We start from the raw sequence: 15,752 nt of genomic DNA on the forward strand, positions 1-15,752 counted from the left end.
TAAATATAAAATCGATTATATTGAATACAACACAACTTCAAATTCAACCTCAAAACTGGAACAAACACTTTTTCTCACAAACCTCACATTATTTCAGTCAAAAACTTTTGTTTACTTCAGAAAAAAAAAATCTTACTTGTACTCATTCAAATAATTATTCGAGTATAATGTTTTAATCAAGCTCAAATTATTTTGTTAACCATAAAGCTACTATGGATCCCACTCTTACTTACTCTACTAGCTAAATAAATTCAACGTTTTTTTTGTATGAACGAATATAACCATAGTGGTGATACCAAGTTTTGACAAATAGATCGAGAAAATTATGAAAAATGAACAATAGTTTTATATTGGATGTAACGAAGATATGAGTTTATATTGGATGTAATGTAGATTTTTTTTTTAATATAACATGAGTTGACAACTTGGCTTCACTTGTATTATTTGTGTAGGATATGTATTTATTTATTAAAGTAAACATTTTTTTTTAATTTTTATCAAAATTAACTTATCATAAGTCTTTTAAAAGATAATACAAGATTTGTGTGACCAAGTTGTTTTCTAACTTCCAAAAACCGAAAGGGGTCCAAAGTCCAAACCCATAATATGGGGCCCAATAGCCCACATGTATTTACCAAAAAGTGGCCACAAAATCGCAATATTTTACCCTGATATTTTCTTCGCCCAAAGGGTTTATATACTCTCTCCCCTGCAAACTAGAAATCCTGCAGATTCTCACTTCCCAAGAAAATCTCGGAAAATCATACCTTTTTATGCATCGAAAGGAAGAAACTTGAACTCCGAGAAAAAAAATCAGTTTACATACACATATAGCTATATGTATGAATACCTCATTGCTGACCAACTTTCTGCATTCTTTTGTTGCTCAAGTCTCACGCCCACTGTGTAATCTTGTTCTAAAACCTCTGAATTGATTACCCATTTGATCAATTATCGTTCTACACTAAAAGGGACCCCTCATTGGTAACTTTTCTACTGCTCTGTTCTTCGCTTGTTGTTTTGGCGATTAAGTCGGTTTGTTCTGATTGTTTTTAGATCCAATTCTAGTTTTCGAAACTTCCCCTTTTGAACAATACATTCATTTTTTTTGGTTATGAATTTCTTTATGTTTTATTTCATGTTTGATTGATTAGTTTTGGCACCATATGGAGCTATTGTGGTTGTTATTAAATCTTTATCGGGAAACGTGAAGATCGGTGACGTTGATCCCATTCATGGCTTTTTGTGTGTTTTCTTTTTCGTATATGATTTTAGAAAATAAGAATGTCGTTCGTAATCTGCTAGCTTTACAAGTGATTCAAACTGTTCGATCAACTTTTGCGACAACAATTTGAAAAACTTTTATGTTTTTGATAACGAAATTGAATGCACCATTGCTCTTACTTTCAGATTAAATGGCTCTTGATAACTCAATGGGTGAATCAACTTCAAGAAAACAAGGTCTGTTGAAAGATCAAGTTCGTTTAGTTAAGAGAAAAGATTGTGATCGATCTGAAATTGTTCAAATTAAAGATACATTATCGTTTGAAAAGGGGTTTTTTGTTGTAATTCGAGCATGTCAATTATTAGTCCAAACAAACGAAGGGATAATTCTCGTTGGGTTAGCTGGTCCTTCTGGCGCTGGAAAGACTGCTTTCTCCGAGAAAATCCTTAACTTCATGCCGAGTGTTGCTGTCATATCAATGGATAATTACAATGATGCCACTCGTGTAATTGATGGTAACTTCGATGGTAAGATTTTCAAATCATTGTTTGTCTTTTTACAATTGGTTTGAAAACATATAACAAGCTTTTTGGTTTCAAAAATCTCCCAAACAGATCCTCGATTGACAGATTACGACACTTTACTTCAAAACATTCATGATCTAAAAGAAGGGAAGACAATTGAAGTTCCAATTTATGATTTCAAATCCAGTTGTCGCACTGGTTACAGGTTTGTATCTTTTTTAAAAACATACATTGTTACATTATAAATAAATAAATAAACATAAACTTTATGCTCTATAATGTGGCGATTGTAGGACACTTGAAGTCCCAAGTTCCCGAATTGTGATTGTTGAAGGCATTTATGCTTTGAGTGAAAAATTACGCCCTTTATTGGATCTTAGAGTATCAGTGACAGGTGGCGTTCATTTTGATCTTGTGAAAAGGGTTTTGAGGGACATACAAAGAGCTGGACAAGAGCCTGAAGAAATCATATACCAGATCTCTGAAACGGTTTGTTTGTTCTTCTTCATTTGGTAAAATGACTATTTTACCCCTGACATTAAGATGGCTTCCAATATGAACAGGTTTATCCGATGTACAAGGCGTTTATAGAACCTGACCTTCAAACAGCTCATATAAAGATTGTTAACAAGTTTAATCCCTTCACTGGATTCCAGAATCCCACTTATATTTTAAAGGTTTTTAATTTTTTGTATTTTGTTTTCTTCAATAAATAATAAACTTGTGTTTTCACTATTTGAAAATCGAAATACATATTTGATATTTCAGTCATCAAGAAATGTGAGTGTGGAACAAGTGAAATCTGCCATGTCAGAAGAACATACAGAATCTTTGGAGCAGATTTATGACATTTTTCTCTTGCCACCTGGCGAAGATCCAGAAACTTGTCAATCATATTTAAGAATGCGAAATCGTGAAGGAAAATATAATCTTATGTTTGAGGTTTGCTATAAATCTACACTTTCTTTAAAGTTATCCGAATTTCTTGTAAATCTTTTAACATAATTCTTTATTTTTAAAAAAATTTAGGAATGGGTTACGGATCCTCCATTTATAATTTCTCCAAGGATAAGTTTTGAAGTTAGTGTTCGTCTTCTTGGTGGCTTAATGGCATTAGGGTACACAATAGCTTCAATCTTGAAAAGAAGTAGTCATGTTTTTCGTGATGATAGGGTGTGTGTGAAAATCGATTGGTTGGAACAAGTTAATCGTCATTATGTTCAGGTAAATGAATGGAATGGAATCGTTCATTCCAATCCGTTTCGTTTGATGGAATGGAATTGACTATTCTTGAAGGGATGTCTTATGTCATTCCTTAATCCATGTAACTTTTAATGACATCAATCTTGTTTTTTTCGAAAAGATAACAAATTATAATTTAATATTTTAAAAGTAACTAACAATTATTTTATTTCATGAAGGTGTTAGGAAGAGATAGGGCAAGTGTAAGATATGTTGCAGAGCAATTGGGACTTGAAGGGTCATACATTCCACGTACATATCTTGAACAAATGAAGCTTGAAAAGCTCTTAAATGAAGTCATGGTATAAAAACTATCAAAAACAATTTCATATTTTTGCTTTGACCTTTGCTAAATTACGAATTTACCCTTGTTTAGGTACTACCCGAGGATATAAAAACAAAGCTAAGCATAGATGAGGAAATGCTTTCAACCCCTAAAGGTTCGGTTACTCTTGCTACAATGAGAAACAAGTATCTCAAAAGGTACAATTTTTCAAAAGTCAAAAAGTCAAATAAATGAAAGTTTGTTGCCTTTTTTTTTTTGTAATTATTTTTTATTTGTGTAGTGGAATGTCTCATTCGTATTCAACTGCAAGGGATAAAAATTTGAGCTCCATTACTGGATTTGGTGCCAATAGTCAAAGGTTTGATGATAGGAACACCGAGTCAACAGCCACATTAGCAAGCGAGGTAATCTTGTAAATTACATATTTGGTCCCTTGAGTTTACTCAAAATGTCAGGTTTAGTCCATGTTTCATTTTTGTTACAAATCGGTCCTTGTGGTTTCCTTTTGTTGCAGATATGCCCCATGGGTTGTTGAATCTAACTACCCAATTGTTAATTTTTTTTTATAGAAAATGACCATTTTGCCCTTGGACCAAACTCGTAAAAACAATAGTCTCGGTCCAATGAAGGTTTTACGGCCTGTGCTGTCTTGTCTTGTCATGTCATGTGCTGTCTTGTCTTGTCATGTCAGTATTTGACTTTTGTTCTATACATGTTCTGTCTTGTCCTGTCATGTCAGTATTTGACTTTTGTTCTGTTCTGTCTTGTCTTGTTTTATCTGTATTTGATTATTGTTGTTTGTCATCTTCTAAAGGGGGCAATTAGTCAGCTATCGGAACAAATTTCAACATTAAATGATCGAATGGATGAATTTACATCTCGGATTGATGAACTGAATTCCCAATTCACTAAAGGGATAAATTATAATAGTCAACAAAAACCCGAATCATGCAATAATGGATCTGGATCCGTATCAACTTCTTACTTCACATCTGTTGTTGGTGTTGCAAATGGTTCATCTGGATCTTTGGTGCGACATTCTTCATCTTCAAATCAATTAGCCAAAGATTCTCCTTTGATTGAAGAGGTAATTCATTTCTTTTCACTTTACATTTCTTTTACTTTGATAAAATCTTGTAACATATGTCGGTGTCTCTTTGACTTAATACAGAAAGAACGACTTAATACAGACTCTTACTACTTGATCTTGTGAAACAGATATCAGGAATTGCACGGAGTCAACAAAAAATTATGCATCAATTGGACATTCTTCACACAAGTATTCGTGATAAAATGGGAGAGAGATCTCGTGTAGAAAGAGAATCCAAGAAAAGTAAAGGGTTGGAGGTTGATGCAATCATGGTTTCTTTGCTATTAGCCATGGCTTGTGGTGGTGTTGGGATCTTCATGTTGAAGTGGGTTTCATCAAGAAATTGATTCTTTCTTCTAACTCATTTGTTTTTTTTTTTGCTAGTTTTTATAACAAAACTTGATGTTTTTAACAAGAATTTTTTCGGATATTCATGGGTCGAATTGATCTGCGGTTTTAGAGATATTGGGGTTTGAGTTAAAGCTCTTAGGGCCCTTTTGAGTTTTGACAAAGAAAGATATGTCTTTTTACCATTTTAGCCTTATTGTGATTTTGCCTTTAAAGTTAAGATTAAACTAGTAGTTTGAAAAATTAGATATACTACATGACTAACTATAATTGAATCTATGAAAATGGACGAATGTGAAACGTGGAAATATGACATTTGTAGTAATCCTAAAAAATGTTTTGTGAAATGTCTTATTTTGTAGAATATAATTGGGAAAATCAAACTCCAATATCATTAATGAACATATGGACCCAACCCAACATGTAATTTGATATTGAAACAAGACAAAAAAGTAAAAACCATGAAAAACAAAGAATAAAGACAAAAATATTTTTTGTAAATTGAAAATATGAAAATATGCATCACATGGAGACAAAAGTGTTAACTAATCTAAATATGACTTGAAAATATGAAATTAACACTTCACAAAAAAATCCGAATTATTCTTATTTTGCAAAATGAAGCTAGAACCGGATAATAAGCCAATTTGGAGCTTATTAAGCTAATCACAAGAATTTAAAGAATAGTTATTGCTTTGAATCCATTTCATTACCCAAATTGATTGCAAGAAAATTTGCACTTAGAAAGAAATTATAAGAATTTCCGAAAGGTTTTGATAGCAGTGTCAAAAAAAAAAAAAAAAAACATTAATTTTTTAGGACCATTTTTTCCATTTTGCAATCGCAAAATATTATTTGCAAAATTTGCGATTATTTAAATATAGATGTAAAAAAATGGTTATTTGGTGTAACACAAAAAACACATGACTATAAAAAGGTAAAACAAATTTACATAAAAAAATAAGCCAAATGTAATAGCAAATATTAGCAATAATAATGGAAGCTGAAAAATAATGAAAAAAGATGCTACCAACCCAAATATTGAAAACAGATACAAACAAAAGACAAACATGACAATGAATCTAGTCCTATTTGTGTGATAAATAATATTCTTTTTTATTTTATATAAAAATAACTGTTTTAAATAAATAAATAATACATGATCCTGTGGTGGGGCCTGAATTAAGAATCAAAGGTCTTCTTGTTTTCTTTGATGGTCTCTTTCTCACTGACTCACTCACTCACTCTGTAAATGAAGAATCGTCATCTCTTTCGATCAGCCATGGCTGCTAACTCCTCCAAGGTTAAACAAATTTTCATTTCTTTGCATCTTCTTGTATCATTCACTTGGCCTTATCATCATCTATTTCCTGTTTCATAGTCCTCTGATCCTTTCGTTCTCTTTTAATATTTCCCTATTTCCTAATTTATCATATCATCGCATTATCTTGCCGTTTTTGGTTTGAAAATTAGGGCTTTTTGAGTGTACTTTGACTAATTCTTGAGTTAAATTGTGTTTCTACGACTAAAAAGATGAATAGTCAACGTCTTAGTTTTCCCGATGATACTTGACACCTTTTCAATTACCAAATTAACGTGAATTTTGCTGGAATTATCACCAAATATTTGCTGGAATTATACAAAATCGTATCACGCCTTATTAATTTATAGCATAAAGTTCACTAAATCAGGAAATATTTGTTTGGCGATTCATGATACAGATTCGTTCATCAGTAAGAAATGTGCAAACTCTTTCCACAGTCAGATGGAACACTACAAATGCTGCCATTGCTGATGACGATAAGTATGTCCTGTAAACATTTTGCTTCAATCTCTTTTTTATGTTTTTTCAAAACTTTTATCAATTTTATATATATTTATTCTAAAATTGTTAAAATTCATTCTTAGATACAAGGGACATGGTATGTTAGCACCTTTCACAGCTGGATGGCAAACTACTGAATCAAACCCATTGGTGATAGAGAAATCTGAGGTATTCTTTTATTAATTCGGTTTATTATCTTTAAAATTTGACAAAATATGTGAACTTGAAAGCAAATTTTGATTTTTTTTCTTATATTCTTCAATGCTTGTAGGGATCTTATGTATATGACATAAATGGGAAAAAGTATCTTGATGCTCTTGCTGGTTTATGGTGCAATCCTTTAGGTAATTCTCATTTTCTCATATTCCTATTTGAGTTTTTTTTTTTTTGTTTTTCTTTTTATTATTACATTTCTTGATTTATTTATATGTTGTTTTGAATTGTTTTATAGGTGGAAATGAGGCTCGACTTATTGCTGCTGCAAACAAGCAACTGAATACTTTACCTTTCTATCATTCTTTTTGGAATCGTACTACAAAACCCTCTTTGGTAAAATTAAATTATTTTTATGAGATTCTTTTGTTATGTGATTTATAATTTTATGTATTTATGGTTACAGGATCTTGCAAGTGAACTCTTGGGAATGTTTACAGCCAATAAAATGGCAAAAGTTTTCTTCACAAATAGTGGATCAGATGCAAATGATACTCAGGTTCAGCAACTAATGACCATTTTACCCTTTTCAAATAAATACACAATTATTCATGCTACCCTCATAAAAATCAAACTTGAAGCAGTTATCATTTATAGGTGAAGCTGGTGTGGTATTACAACAACGCCCTTGGAAGGCCAAATAAGAAGAAAATTATTGCAAGGATAAAATCGTAAATTCACATCTTAACAGATCTTTATACGACTTTTCTTTCTGGCATAGCACAATTCTGATGTGTAGTCTATATTCTCACAGCTACCATGGATCCACTCTTGTATCAGCTAGTCTTTCTGGGTATGTCATGTTTCAAAAAAAAAAGATGAATAAGTTTGACTAATGAGGTCAACTCAACTAAAATTCAAACTTCAAAATTGATATTAATACCAACACAATTCATCACCAACTCTTTTCTTATGTAATTATGTTGTAAAATTCAACTTTGGTTTCAAATTTTTTTTCCTAAAAAGCAAAATTCCATCAATCTTGTAGTTAAAAAAAGCTTACTAGTTTGACCATAAAAGTCAAAGTGTCCCTTATTTGTATAATCTTGTTTTCTTTCAGACTTCCAGCATTACATCAAAATTTTGATCTTCCCACTCCATTTGTATTGCACACTGATTGCCCCCATTATTGGCGATTTCATCTTCCAGGTTTTTTTTTTTTGTTGCTACTCATGAGCATTTTAATTATCAAAATGATGTGATAATTAATTAATTAATTAATTATAGTGCATTATTTTAGGTGAGACAGAAGAAGAATTTTCAACAAGGTTGGCTACCAATTTGGAAAACCTCATCCTAAAAGAGGGACCCGAGACGGTAAGGTCTTCTGTTTAGGACAGAACAAAACAGACTGTACTGTATCTGACATCACATGACATGACAAAATTTTAATAAAAAACTTTTGGCATCACATTTTGATTAAAAAAATTTGTTTTTTTTTTAGATAGCTGCATTTATTGCGGAACCAGTGATGGGAGCAGGTGGAGTGATACTTCCCCCTAAAACATATTTTGAGAAGGTCAAGTTGACTAATAAATGTTTTCATGCTATTTTACTATTTTACCCCTGTGCATCTATGTTGAACCATGAATAGTAATAGTAGTTTTGTGTGTTATGCAGATTCAAGCTGTTGTAAAAAAATATGACATTTTATTTATTGCTGATGAGGTAATTGATTGTTATAATTTGTTTTTTTTGCATGTTTTATTAATTTTTAAAGCTTTTGTGTATTATTTTTAAGGTAATATGTGGATTTGGGAGGCTTGGAACCATGTTTGGTTGTGATAAGTACAACATTAAACCTGATCTTGTCACCATAGCTAAGGTATCACTATTGAAAATTCGGTTTTTAAAAAAAAAAATTAAATTGTTAAAGGATAATTATAAAGTATATTTTTTTTTCAGGCTCTTTCCTCGGCTTATATGCCAATTGGTGCTGTTCTTGTGAGCCCTAAGGTTGCTGATGTCATATATTCTCAAAGCAATAAACTTGGTATGTGTATATAAATTTAAAAAGACTCATGATATTTAATTATTTATAACTTTTTATTATTATTATTATTATTTTTTATTTTAGGTTCATTTTCTCATGGATTCACGTATTCCGGACACCCTGTAGCCTGTGCTGTTGCACTAGAAACACTCAAGATTTATAAGTATGTTCTTACATTCTCATATCAAAATCCTATATTTTTTTTCCCTAATCAAGATTTGTTATTAAATTTGAAGTCTTTATATTAATTTTTTTTTTATAGAGAACGAAATATACTTGATCAAGTAAACAGCATCTCCCCGATGTTTCAAGATGGTATAAAAGCCTTTTCCTCAAGTCCCATAGTTGGAGAGGTATTAAACTATTAATAATGTTCATGGATTTTATAAAAAAAAAAATTGAAATTTTTTGTTAAAGTTGATTATGTTTTTTGTAGATTCGTGGAACAGGGTTGATTTCTGGGACAGAGTTTACAGATAACAAGGCACCAAATGAATTGTTCCCACCAGAATGGGGTAAGATTCCAGTCATAAAACTTGGCTACTTTTTGGTATGATGGAATCAGGATTGAGGAAAGGAATGGAATGGAATGGTTGATTCCATTACCTTTTGCTTATTCCATTTGTTTGAATGATAGGAATCGGTGCATACTTTGGAGCACAATGTGAGAAACATGGGATGTTGGTTCGTGTTGCTGGTGACAGTATAATGATGTCTCCACCATTCATTATGACATCAAATCAAGTTGATGAGGTTGATAGTATTCACTTTTTTTCTTTTTTCTTATTTAAAATAAAAAAAAATTAAAAACTAAAATTTCATTAATGGCTAAAAAAGTTTTGATGTTTTGTTTCAGTTGGTAAGCAAATATGGGAAGGCATTGAAGGATACTGAAACAAAGGTGGAGGAGCTCAAATCTCAGCTCAAGTAGTAGCCTAGTAGGTGTTAGAGACCTAAAGTTTATATATATATATATATATATATATATATATATATATATATATATATATATATATATATATATATATATATATATTCGGTACTAATGTATCTCATCAAATGTTAAAAACAAGATGTAAAGATTTGAGCGACTAAAGTGTTCAACTTATATGGAATTAAATAATATCGTATCAGAAATATTAGATACGATATTATTTATTTCACAATATAATATGGTAACTTGTAAATATCCCATGATACCAACAATATGTAAACATTTTATTATATATTTTAAAGATTAAATGCGTAAAGAAGAAAGAAAGAAAGAATTGATGAATCATAAACACACCACGTATAGAGCACACAATCCACAATTTCTATGTCAAAATATAACCCCCAAAGAAGACTTTATAAGATGAGTTCGTTTGAAATATGGTTTTTTTTTAATTATTCTTTAAAAAATTAAGTTATATGTTTTTAATGTAAAATATTGTTTTCACTTGGTTAAAGATATGTATTTTAAACAATTATAACTATTTAGTTATTAGCTCGTAAGAGATTTGATTCTGTTTTTTTATCCTTACCAAATAAATTAAACCGTATTATTGAACATATTTGTTTGAAAAAAAAATGTTTCAACAATAATTTATTTCTATTTAACAAAGAAATATAAAATATAATATTAAACGTCTATTTAATGAAGGTCGCAAGTGATATTCTTATAAGAAATGTTGTATATGACTTGGAGTAAAATGGTTGCAACATTTGGATATCAAACAAGCATAGTATTGAGGTATATAAAAAGCTGAGGTTATATTATTAAGTATATACATGGATCAACATCGGCATTATTGGTATACATGAAGACAAATATGTACTCTAACTACTTATGATGTTGCAGACTCCATTTATTTCTTTTGGGGTCACATGGGAGTGATGCATTTGGAAAGCAACTCCAAACTGCATTTGTAAAAGTTGGTTGAGAGAACTGAGAAGACATGAAAAGGGTCGATACGAAATTGAGAGTTCCGTTTCTTTTCTAGGTAAAGGCAGTGCTAAAGTAAGAAAGTTGGAGATGGTTTAAATCAAGAATAATTTACAAAAATAGCCCAAAACAAAAATAATTTAGCCATTTTTAGTAAAAAGTTAAGTGATTATCAATTTTAACCATCAAAATCATATGTGATTAAGGTTACTAGCGACTTTACCTATATTATCTACGAATTCACTATAATGAGTTATGAAATCGGCTCAAGTGTATAAACCCCAAAATTTTGAAATAACCCTCATTTTAACACTTTCAAGTTGAAAAAAAAATCTTCTCTGGTCTCTCTAATGGCTTAAAAAAAATATTCTTCTGCAAACTTTATAAGTTATGTAAACGTTTTTATTCGTCTTCTAATATATTTTATACATTTATGATGTGTTTATATATGATTTATGTTTAACAAATAGAGGTGCTAGAGTTTTTTAGAGGAAATCACGCGTACTAGAGGTTAAATCGCTAGATGGTCTTTTTATACCTAAAGGTCACCGATGCATACGTCTTGCATTAGTGATTGTACATCCGTAAAAAAAAGTAAAAAGTAAAACCGTATGTCAAGCAAGAGGAAATCGCATGTGGCTAAATTTGGGTATGTATTAAGGGTTTTGGCTATATTTGTATTTTTCTCTTAAATTAAAGTAACATCCATTTAAATAAAACCAATTCTATGTAGTTACGGAATTGAGATATCAAACAACAAGAAGTTACTTAGACTAAAACTTAAACTAAGAACATTGAGATCAAATTAGAACCTAATATCTAAATAATGCAAATAGCAACCTGAAACCAGAAAAACCAACATCTAATGTAAATAGCAAAAACAAAAACATTTGAAGAGTAGAAGCATGCACATAATCCTGTAACTTAAGTGTTTGCTGTTGTTTGACAAATTATGATACTCTCATGTTCGTATTGAGTAATAAAGTACTAATTTCTATTTTCAAATAATATGATTAAATGTAACAAAACAATCAATTTGTAACATCCTGTTTTCCAGATAATAACTTTATAATTTTGCCCTTAAGAGTTTGGGTTGGCCACATCGTGGTGGTAAGTAGGGATGAGCATTAGAACCGACGGAACCGGAACCAGACCGGAACCTGAACCGGAATTGGTAATAGGTCAGGTTACCGGTTCTCTATTTTTATGAAAACCGGTCCCGGTTCTAAAAACCGGAACCGGTTTGACATTTTTTTCATTTTTTAAAATGTTTATAACTCGCTCATATGAAATCGAAACTATTTGATTTTTTTCCAACATGTAATTTGGAGTTTGTAATTCATTTTTGACGGTACAAACATATGTTTTTGTTAGATATGGAATCAGACACATGCCCCGAAAGAAAGCATATCGATGTTGCGTTTTTTTTTTTTTTTTTTTTTTTTTTTTTTTAATATGTCTCATTTTTTAAAAGTGTATAACTCATTCATATGATGTCGGAATTATTTAATTTTTTTTTCCAGCACGTAATTTGGTGTTTGTAGTTCATTTTAGACTATAAAAACACATATTTTGGTTAGATATTGAATCAGTTATAGACCCCGGAAGAAAACATATCAATGCTGCGTTTTTTCTGTTTCGGCATTTTTTATTTTTTTGGAATTTGTCCCCGCTTTTAAAATGCGCATAACTCACTCATATGAAGTCGGAATTACTTGATTCTTTTTTCATCATGTAATTTAGTGTTTGTACTTCAATTTAGAATGTAAAAAGTCATAATTTGGTTAAATATTGAATCATTTACAAGTTCTAGAAGATAGCGTATAATCTATAGTATTTCAACCGGTTCTATTTTGAAAAATAACCGAAAAACCGGGACCGGAACCGGAACCGGCGCTAGAACCGGCGGTCTGGTTCCCGGTTCTTATAATATAGGAAAATCGTTTCCGGTTCCAAAGTTCATCCCTAGTGGTAAGGATCGCCAGGGCGTGGTAGCCATTTTAAGTCTGCGCATCATTTAAGTCGCCACGACGTGGTGGCATGCTTTCCACGACGTGGTGGCATGCTTTCCACGACATGGTGACGACATTATGGAAAACCCTAAATTTCCAGGCCTTGAGCCTTATTTTAAAGGAAGTGATCGCTAGGGTTTCCTCAACCCTCAACATTTATCACCTCCAAAGATCCCTTGTTAAACCATAGCCTCCTCTTTGCAAATTTTGTCTTAGTGGGTTTTGAAGTAAGAAGAAGGAACTCAAGTGCAAGAAGTCAGCAAGCAAGGCATCCCCATCCTTTGTGCAACTTCTGGACTCTTTGTAAGTCTTCAAGCTTCTACCTTTTTAGCTCCTTGCTTGTAGTCTAGGTTTAGTGTCATGTTTTGGTTCATATTTGAGATTTGGTTAGTTGGATGAGATAAAGTTTGCAACTTTATGGCTCACCTTGGTCCCTTGGTCATTATATCTTCTGGATCTAGATGTTGAATGAGTTTTGGAAGCCATGCATGAGTTTCAGGTCATTTTCCCATCTTTTGACCTAGTTGGGTGAAGGACATGCATGGGTCATGCATGTCCATAAATTTTGGATTTTTATGGACCTTTAGGGTCCCAAGATGCTTTCTAGAAAGTATAAGCAAATGACTTAATGGATTAAAGACTCAACCCATTAAGTCGTGCAAGTGTAGTAACCTTGATACGACAAGACGGTTTCCAAGACATGGTGAATGAAAGCTTCACGATTGTTTTGTCTAGATGTTTTCACAGAGTGGTAGCATACCTGACACGACGTGGTAATGAATTTTGATTGCAACTGAGTTAGGTAGCAACGACGTGGCTATAGATTGGCCACTACATGATGACCTTCCGAAGTTGGCTTTGACCATTGACCATTGACTTTTGACCTGGTCGGCTATAACACCTTTGTCCTTGGTTGAATCGAGTTAGGGTTTTGGAGGGTCAAAAATTGGATTTTGGTGAAAAAGGGGTCTCAAGACGTGAAGCATGGAGGCTCATGACGTGAGGAGGGCCGCATGAAGATTTTATTTGGGACTGAGCTCATGACGTGAGCAGTAAGAGCTCATGACTTGAGGAGCGTTGCGGCCCAAGCCCACGAAGTTTTAGGGTTTCCCACATATTTAATCCCCTTTAACTCAATTTTAGGGTTCATTTCTCAGCCTATACCTTCCCCTAACTCAGTAAAACCCAAACCCTATCCTTTCTTTGTGTTTCTTGAGCTTTTGGTGGAGTTTGATGGCTTGAAGAGGAGGAGATCACCATGGAAGCATAGTTGCAGTTTGGAAGCCTCATTTGCAACCTTTAACTACATTTATGGACCAATGTGAGTAATCAAGATCCAAGCTTTATGTTTCCTTGTTGCTAGATCTAAGGTTTTATGCATATTTATCCAAGATCTTAAGAGTTGGAGTGTTGGGACTCCATAAAGTTGGCAACTTTATAGGTCCTTAGGGTCCCTAGATGCTTATATGTCATGGATCTGAAGCTTGGATGATGTTGGCGTTCATGCATGAGAATTTATCCTCTTTTTCTCCATGAATGACCCATTTTGAGCTTGTGTCTTGTATTGGACATAAAAGGTCTTAAAGCATCGATTTTTATGACCCTAGGAGTGTTAGGAAGCCTCCTAGAAAAGATGGATTGGTAGCTTAGCGGATTAAGAGGTTTTTGCATCAAAATGGCGTTTAGACGAATCTCATGATGTGAGGTAGATTATGAATCTGTCTGACTGCCTGTACACTGTTTATATGTTTATCTGTTATATGGGCACATATTGTTGGTGGTTGAGGCATTGCTGCTATGTATGTGAGCCAATAGACCGGGGGGATTCCAAACCGATGGATGATTGGGCTCGAGGGTATTCCATCCCAAGGATGATTGGACCCTTTGTATATTGGCATTCTAACCCGATGGTTGATTGGGCCTGAGGTATTCCAACCCAATGGTTGATTGGATCCAATATGATAGTATGGTATGTGGTGAGACCTGACTACTCTCAGTCAATAGGCCTAGGGTATTCTAACCTGATGGTTGATTGGACCCGACATGTTTGGTATTCCAACCCGATGGTTGATTGGACCAAACTGCTTATGATGCGAGGGTATTCCATCCTGGGGATGAGTGGGCCTATCGTATACATGCTTGGTAATCCATGTCGAGGCTGATTGGGCTAGGCATGAGTGTTGTGCATGCGATTTGTTGTGTGGTAGTATTTTGGGGGAACTCACTAAGCTTCGAGCTTATAGTTTGGTTTATGGTTTTAGGTACCTCGGAGGACCGTGGCAAGGTGAAGGTGTGACCGTACACATCCTTGGTTTTACGACTAAATGGATATTGGGAGACTCTGATTTTAAATAATGTTTTGGAAATACTTATTTTGTAAAATCTTTTATTAGTAAATGGGTTGTTTTGAAAAAGCTTAAAATTGTTAAAATTTTTAGGATGTTACATCGACCTTTATTCAAATAGCTAGTTTTCAAAGGTAGACTAAGGGTTTACATTGTATTATTCATTAAGAGGTGTGTATAACCTGCTTTTCAACCGTGTAAGCTCGTTAGCTGTCGACTGCATTGTGAGGTGAGTTTTCTCACTATACTATGTAGGATGTTAGACTGTCTTTATGGATCTTGCATGAAAGAATGTGATTGGATCACAATACTTGTATAGAAGACCATGGTTGAAGATTAGTATTGCGGAAATTGTTCCTAGAAAACATGATAATTATATTATCAAAGCATTTCCGAAGAAATGTATTTTGTTTATATTAAAATTTGGGATGTCATCGTCAATACAGAAACATAAGCATAAACAGACATTGCATTCATTTACACTAGTGATTTACATCTCCTTTAATCTCATTTACACTGATGAGTACATACGGTTTTCAACCCACAATAATATAGTTATTATGTTTAATCATCAAACAATCAACCTAATTACCAATCCCCATTATCTTCTTTATTCTCAAGGATCTACCTTAAGAATCAGCTATCCTTCATTCATACATTCCTAAGGATATTCCTAAGGAATAGGCACGGATTCCATCGCTGCCAGGGTTTATATAACATGTACT

The 15,752-nt window shown here is 32.8% G+C and overlaps 2 protein-coding genes across 2 annotated transcripts; both read left to right on the plus strand.

The window, feature by feature from the left end:
- The first annotated feature begins 678 nt into the window (after positions 1-678).
- LOC145069460 (inorganic pyrophosphatase TTM2-like) lies at positions 679-4,900 on the plus strand. Its single transcript, XM_079016394.1, has 12 exons — positions 679-984; positions 1,411-1,752; positions 1,840-1,954; positions 2,043-2,238; positions 2,313-2,426; positions 2,518-2,691; positions 2,779-2,973; positions 3,171-3,293; positions 3,368-3,474; positions 3,558-3,681; positions 4,092-4,364; positions 4,496-4,900. The coding sequence occupies exons 2-12, from the start codon at positions 1,416-1,418 to the stop codon at positions 4,712-4,714; spliced, it is 1,977 nt and encodes a 658-aa protein (XP_078872520.1). The 5' UTR covers positions 679-984; positions 1,411-1,415; the 3' UTR covers positions 4,715-4,900.
- Positions 4,901-5,893: 993 nt separating this feature from the next.
- LOC145069477 (gamma aminobutyrate transaminase 3, chloroplastic-like) lies at positions 5,894-9,935 on the plus strand. Its single transcript, XM_079016404.1, has 20 exons — positions 5,894-6,018; positions 6,437-6,519; positions 6,624-6,708; positions 6,812-6,884; positions 6,992-7,089; positions 7,160-7,252; positions 7,351-7,424; positions 7,508-7,546; positions 7,814-7,902; positions 7,994-8,070; positions 8,198-8,272; positions 8,374-8,421; positions 8,495-8,578; positions 8,659-8,746; positions 8,831-8,909; positions 9,009-9,099; positions 9,183-9,261; positions 9,384-9,499; positions 9,603-9,707; positions 9,764-9,935. The coding sequence occupies exons 1-19, from the start codon at positions 5,968-5,970 to the stop codon at positions 9,675-9,677; spliced, it is 1,497 nt and encodes a 498-aa protein (XP_078872530.1). The 5' UTR covers positions 5,894-5,967; the 3' UTR covers positions 9,678-9,707; positions 9,764-9,935.
- The last annotated feature ends 5,817 nt before the right edge of the window (positions 9,936-15,752 follow it).

This window comes from Lactuca serriola, chromosome 8 (assembly GCF_051521515.1).
Source record: "Lactuca serriola cultivar US96UC23 chromosome 8, Lser_US96UC23_V15, whole genome shotgun sequence".
NCBI classification, from domain to species: Eukaryota; Viridiplantae; Streptophyta; class Magnoliopsida; order Asterales; family Asteraceae; genus Lactuca; species Lactuca serriola.

Excerpts from the sequence above, each read along its gene's own strand:
- LOC145069477 (XM_079016404.1), top strand. The coding sequence starts at position 5,968 with ATGAAGAATCGTCATCTCTTTCGATCAGCCATGGCTGCTAACTCCTCC. Across the intron at positions 8,422-8,494 it reads TTTTATTTATTGCTGATGAG|GTAATATGTGGATTTGGGAG; the intron begins GTAATTGATTGT and ends ATTATTTTTAAG. Across the intron at positions 9,500-9,602 it reads CATCAAATCAAGTTGATGAG|TTGGTAAGCAAATATGGGAA; the intron begins GTTGATAGTATT and ends GTTTTGTTTCAG.
- LOC145069460 (XM_079016394.1), top strand. The coding sequence starts at position 1,416 with ATGGCTCTTGATAACTCAATGGGTGAATCAACTTCAAGAAAACAAGGT. Across the intron at positions 2,239-2,312 it reads TATACCAGATCTCTGAAACG|GTTTATCCGATGTACAAGGC; the intron begins GTTTGTTTGTTC and ends CAATATGAACAG. Across the intron at positions 2,974-3,170 it reads TTAATCGTCATTATGTTCAG|GTGTTAGGAAGAGATAGGGC; the intron begins GTAAATGAATGG and ends TATTTCATGAAG.